This window comes from Trypanosoma conorhini, assembly GCF_003719485.1.
Source record: "Trypanosoma conorhini strain 025E chromosome Unknown Tco_14.4_contig_00754, whole genome shotgun sequence".
NCBI lineage: Eukaryota > Euglenozoa > Kinetoplastea > Trypanosomatida > Trypanosomatidae > Trypanosoma > Trypanosoma conorhini.
This window is the reverse complement of record NW_021704844.1, coordinates 3,305-7,908: the sequence shown is the minus strand read 5'-3', so window position 1 is coordinate 7,908 and position 4,604 is coordinate 3,305. Positions and strand designations below refer to the sequence as shown.

The following is a 4,604-nucleotide window of genomic DNA, read 5'->3' as shown; positions in this document are numbered from 1 at the left end:
TTTTCTTCTAGTTTTATTTTCTTTCTTTTTTTTTGTTTTGTCTTTGATTGTTGTTATTTTTTTTCCTTTTCGCTTTATTTCCCTCACAGACAAGCACGCAAAAGCCGCGCTTCATAAAGACACCAGTAAAGCAGCAGAAGGGACAGACGGCGACAGTTGCGGCCACCGCACGACAAGAAACCGCACTTTACAGACACACATACACAGAGGCCAGACAACTCCACGGGTCCATGCGTTGCACGCGGAAGTGGGGGAAGGCAAAGCGCGGACACAAAATAAAAGTCGTGTCGGAAACAGAGACAAGAAAGAAGTAAAAGTGAATGCGGCAAGGAGGCGGCCCCGCCCCAACTGCACATGCGTCTCACCCCCGCCTCACTCCCTCCCTCCCTCCCTCCCTCCTTCGCTTGAAAAGAAACCGTCTGCACCGCGGGGATCAGCTTTATTGTCCATGCCCACAACTATCACGCGCAATAGATATTATATATGCAGGCATTGCCAACTGTGGCATTCCCTCGTTGGATTAGGTATAGGCGCAGCAGCATAGCTTGATACCCCGGTAACCACGGCCGCCGTGGCACCTGCCTGCAGCGACGGAGATGTGGGGAGCTGGCCATGGCCCACCCACGGTGAGGCATGCAGGCGCCCTCACTGAGGAAGGCAAATACGAAAAGGCAAACGCAGCGGGTCCAACATGCGAGAATGCAGCGGCGGCGAGTACAGTCGACATCGCGGCTGTCGTAAGCGTGGAAAGTCAAGAGTTTTGAGCTCCACCAGGAAAAAAAAAAACAACAACAACAACGAATCGAGCAAACATCCACACAGACGCACTCCATCCCGCCCTCGCACAGCACCATGCTGAGCCCCAACTAGCAACCCCCTCAAGAAAAGAAAAGATGGCACGACCAAGTCACGAGAAAATGAAGGAAGAACAACAATAACAAAAAAAAACAGAAAACGAATTATTAAGACTAGGTAATAGGCTATAGAAATAAAACCCGTATGGATATATATATATATATATACCTAGAAAATGTAGGTATGCATGTTTATCTTTTGTTCTTTTAGTCATCCGTTTTAAAACGCCCCCCTCGGCTCTTTTGATTATTTTTTTTTTTTTGTCTTTGCTTCAGGGAACTCTTTTGTTTGTTTGTTTAAAGAGAGGAGAAAAAAAAAGGGACTTTACTCATCACCCTTCGCGGTGTGTCTAAACCGTCTCCTGGAATGCATATAAGGTTTTGATATAGTGTAGTTATATAGTGCGGATATATATATATATAGTGAACGGGGCAGGGAGAAGTAAAAAATGCCTCACCGAGAGAATGCAATTATGATAAATGGGTGGTGCGTGATGTCAAGCTACCCCCTCGGCGCTTCCGCTTCTTCTTTCGGTTGCTTGGTTGTTTTTCCGTGGCGTGCAGCCGCCTTCCCCTGTCGCCCTCCCAAACTCTGCGTCGCCGCTTCCTTGCCCTGCCCGGTTAAGGAGAGCGTCGCCTTTTTTTCTTTTCCTTTTCTTTGTTATTCGTCCCCCGTGCGACACCCTCTCTGCGGAACGCGGGCGTGAACGGAGGGGAGAAGAAGTCGCCATCAATGGGGGGCGGCCGCGGAGTCCAGCGAGATCGCCGCGATGACGGTCCTGCTCTTCTCCCACGTCATTCCACGCATCCACGGGTGCTGCAGCAGCGCGGTGGAAGTCAACTCCGCCGCCGCCGCGGTACCGCCTCGCCTGGCGTCGTCGAAGTCGTCACCGCCAGCGCGCATGTGGCGGCTGCCGTTTTCCTTCTCGTTGCTCCTCGCCCACGGCGACGGCGGCTCTTGTGCGGCGCCGGCAGGCGCGTCCGGCGGCCGGCTTTGGGCCGCGGTCCAGGCCGCGAAGGGCACCAGCACGTCGTACCCAACGCAGGCCTCAGACATGTCTGAGGGCCCACTCCCCTCGGCGGCGTCCCCAGCACACTCGGCGGCGGCGGCGGCGGGGGTGCACGACAACTCACTCCCGCCCCAGCCCCCAAGTGAGTGCGTGCACGACTGAGCTGAATCCTCGTCGTCCTCCGCGGCGGACGCAAGCGGGGCAGCGTGGCTCCGTCCACGGGTGGCAGGCAATAGGGTGGCAACAAAGTCCTGAAATGCGTCGGAAAATGCGGTCAACGGCGGGCTGCGCCGTGTACCAGCCTCACCAAGGGTCGAGGTCCTTGCCGAGTCACTGGCGAAGTTGCTGGAGAGGCGTGGTGGGCGCGTGGCGAAGCCGGCAATGACAAAGACGTTCGGCAGAAACGGCAGCTTCCCGAGCGCCAGCTGAATCAACGTAATGCCGAGGCCCCAGAAGTCACTCTCCTTACCATAGACAGAGGCCGCATCAACTCTGTTGGGAGACATGTACGCCAGCGTGCCAACGTACGTGTCGCATTGATTAAACCCCATGCTTTGCAGCTGATCCGAGGAAATACCGAAATCAGTGAGCTTTACCGCACCTGTGTGCCTGTCAAGGAGAATGTTGTGTGGTTTTAAATCACGGTGGAGTTGGCGTATGGTGTCGTGCAGGTACCGGAGACCATGCAAGACTTGAAAGGCAATCGCACGACACTCCTCTTCACTGAAAGGACGACAGCGGCGTGCATTTAAGGCGTCAAAGAGACTCCCACTGTCCATCAGCTCCATCACAATAAACGCACAGCCATCGTCAAAGAAGGCGTCGTAGAAGCGCACCACCCCATTGTAATCAGCGACGTCGCTGTCTCCGTCATCGTCGTTACTGTTGCCGCTCATCCCTCGCGGAGAGGACGGCGTGACCGACGCCGCCACGCCCGGGCGGCTGCTGCTTCCGTTGCCTCTGCCGTCGTCACTGAGTCCGATGCTGCGCCTCAACACGGAAAGCTCACTCTCCACATGCTCCCGTGAGAGTTCCGTGAGGTAAATGCGCTTCACCGCCACCAGCTCCCCTGTGTCTAGGCGTCGCACCGCAAACAACTCCCCACTCGACCCCCGCCCAATCCTTGTCGTGCCGTCCATGCACTGCACCGAGACGATCTTCGACGGTGAGGTGAACTTCGAATGCGTCATCGACAGGGTATTGGAGCACGGCTCCGAGTACATGCAAGGCGAAAACGGACCAGCGCTGGAGTTCTCACGCCAACTCACGGAGCAGTTGACCAGCTGCGGGTCCTCCCACTTCATTCGTAGCATGCGCCTGTTCACGTTTTCCATCGATGGCGGCCTCTCCTGGAGGTGGCTTTGCAGGTAGAGGCAAAGAAGACTCGGCAGTCGCCGACGCCGTTCCCTCCCAAACGTGTCATGCGTGTCCTGCGGTTCGTCCCCCGCAGTCCGTTGAGGCCCGCCTTGGCGAAACGCGGCCTCCGTTGACGTCTGCGAGGATCGGATGGGTTTCAGTGCACTAATCGTGGCGTCCAGGGGAGGAGGCGCACGCACGGAACTGCAGCACGGCCAATGTAGCGCCTTTTTAAATATTGCAAACAATGCGCGCGCGGACATGGAGGTTTCATGAACGCTTCTTAGCAACTCGAGGAGAACGAGGCGCTCCTGCGGGAGTCTCCCTCCGTCCTCCTTCTTGTTATCACAGCTGGAAGAGTCAGGGGTGTTGAGGCGGCTTATCCGCAGGTGCGCCAGAGCGTCATTGTTGGCCCCGAACTCGCGCTCACTCGCCGCGTCCGCCGAGAGGTGCGTCGTCGCTGGTAGCACGTGCGGTGTCGCGATATGCTGCTGCAGCAGTTCGTTGGCGATGACAAAGACCTGCTCATCCTCCGTGGGGTGGTCGACGAAGAACTTGCGGAGGGCGCGGGTGTCGCGCTGCCTCGCCTCCAACGGTGAGGCCACATGGGCCGCGGAGCCACACTCGCCGGGGACGGCGTTGGAGGCCCTCCGCCCCGTCGGCAACTCGCGAAGACAACCGGTCCGGATGTCGCGGCCTCCGCCGGCGCCGCCGCTCGCGTCTGCCGCGGGGTCCGCGTACACGGCGCGGCACTGGCCCGCGTGTCGCGCGTGGAACTGCCGCAGGACGCGGCGCAGGAGCCGCTCCAGCACGGTTTCCCTGCGCTCCCAGCCGGGGACGGCGCTGCTGTCGTTGCTCGCCACGCGGCGCGGGCGGTTGCAGGCGGAGGCGACGTCCCCCCGCTCCGCCTCGTCGGCGACGGCCCCGCTCTCCTCCGTGAGGCCCATCTCCTCCAGCAGCGCCAGCACGAGCGGCCTGCGGGTCAGCGAGTGCACCGTCCGCGGCAGCGCGTTGTTGAAGGCGGGGATGATGTCCGGCCGTGCGGCCTTGTAGGTGCGGAAGGCGAACTGGCGGAGCAGCGCGTTGGTCAATTCCACCGCCTGCCACTGGGGCGGAAGGGCAAAGAACTCCACCACCTCGCCGCGCCCGGACTTGTCGGCGCCAATCACCGCCGCCGCCGCACCTCCCGTCGGCTGAGAGAACTGTGTGTGCGCCGCCTCGAGGATGGCGCCCCCGCGGGAGACGAAGGGAGGCGGGCGCTCGTCAAAGAGCGACCCCTCCAGCGAGAGCCGCGGCAGCCGCGTCCTCATCCCCCGCGACAAACTTCCTCGCCTGTCTCCGTACGTGCAGACCCCTGCGGGTGTATCCTCTCTCTCCCTCTCTC

The 4,604-nt window shown here is 59.3% G+C and overlaps 1 protein-coding gene across 1 annotated transcript, besides 4 other annotated features; it reads right to left on the bottom strand.

The window, feature by feature from the left end:
• Window positions 1–70: a sequence feature (A-rich).
• A 300-nt stretch (window positions 71–370) lies between these two features.
• Window positions 371–405: a microsatellite.
• Window positions 406–775: 370 nt separating this feature from the next.
• Window positions 776–799: a microsatellite.
• A 204-nt stretch (window positions 800–1,003) lies between these two features.
• Window positions 1,004–1,022: a microsatellite.
• A 562-nt stretch (window positions 1,023–1,584) lies between these two features.
• Tco025E_08334 (putative protein kinase) lies at window positions 1,585–4,530 on the bottom strand (the record flags this gene model as incomplete). The annotated part of the gene is made up of 1 exon (XM_029375184.1): window positions 1,585–4,530. One exon carries the CDS (start codon window positions 4,528–4,530, stop codon window positions 1,585–1,587), a length of 2,946 nt encoding a protein of 981 aa, XP_029224703.1.
• Window positions 4,531–4,604: the final 74 nt, after the last annotated feature.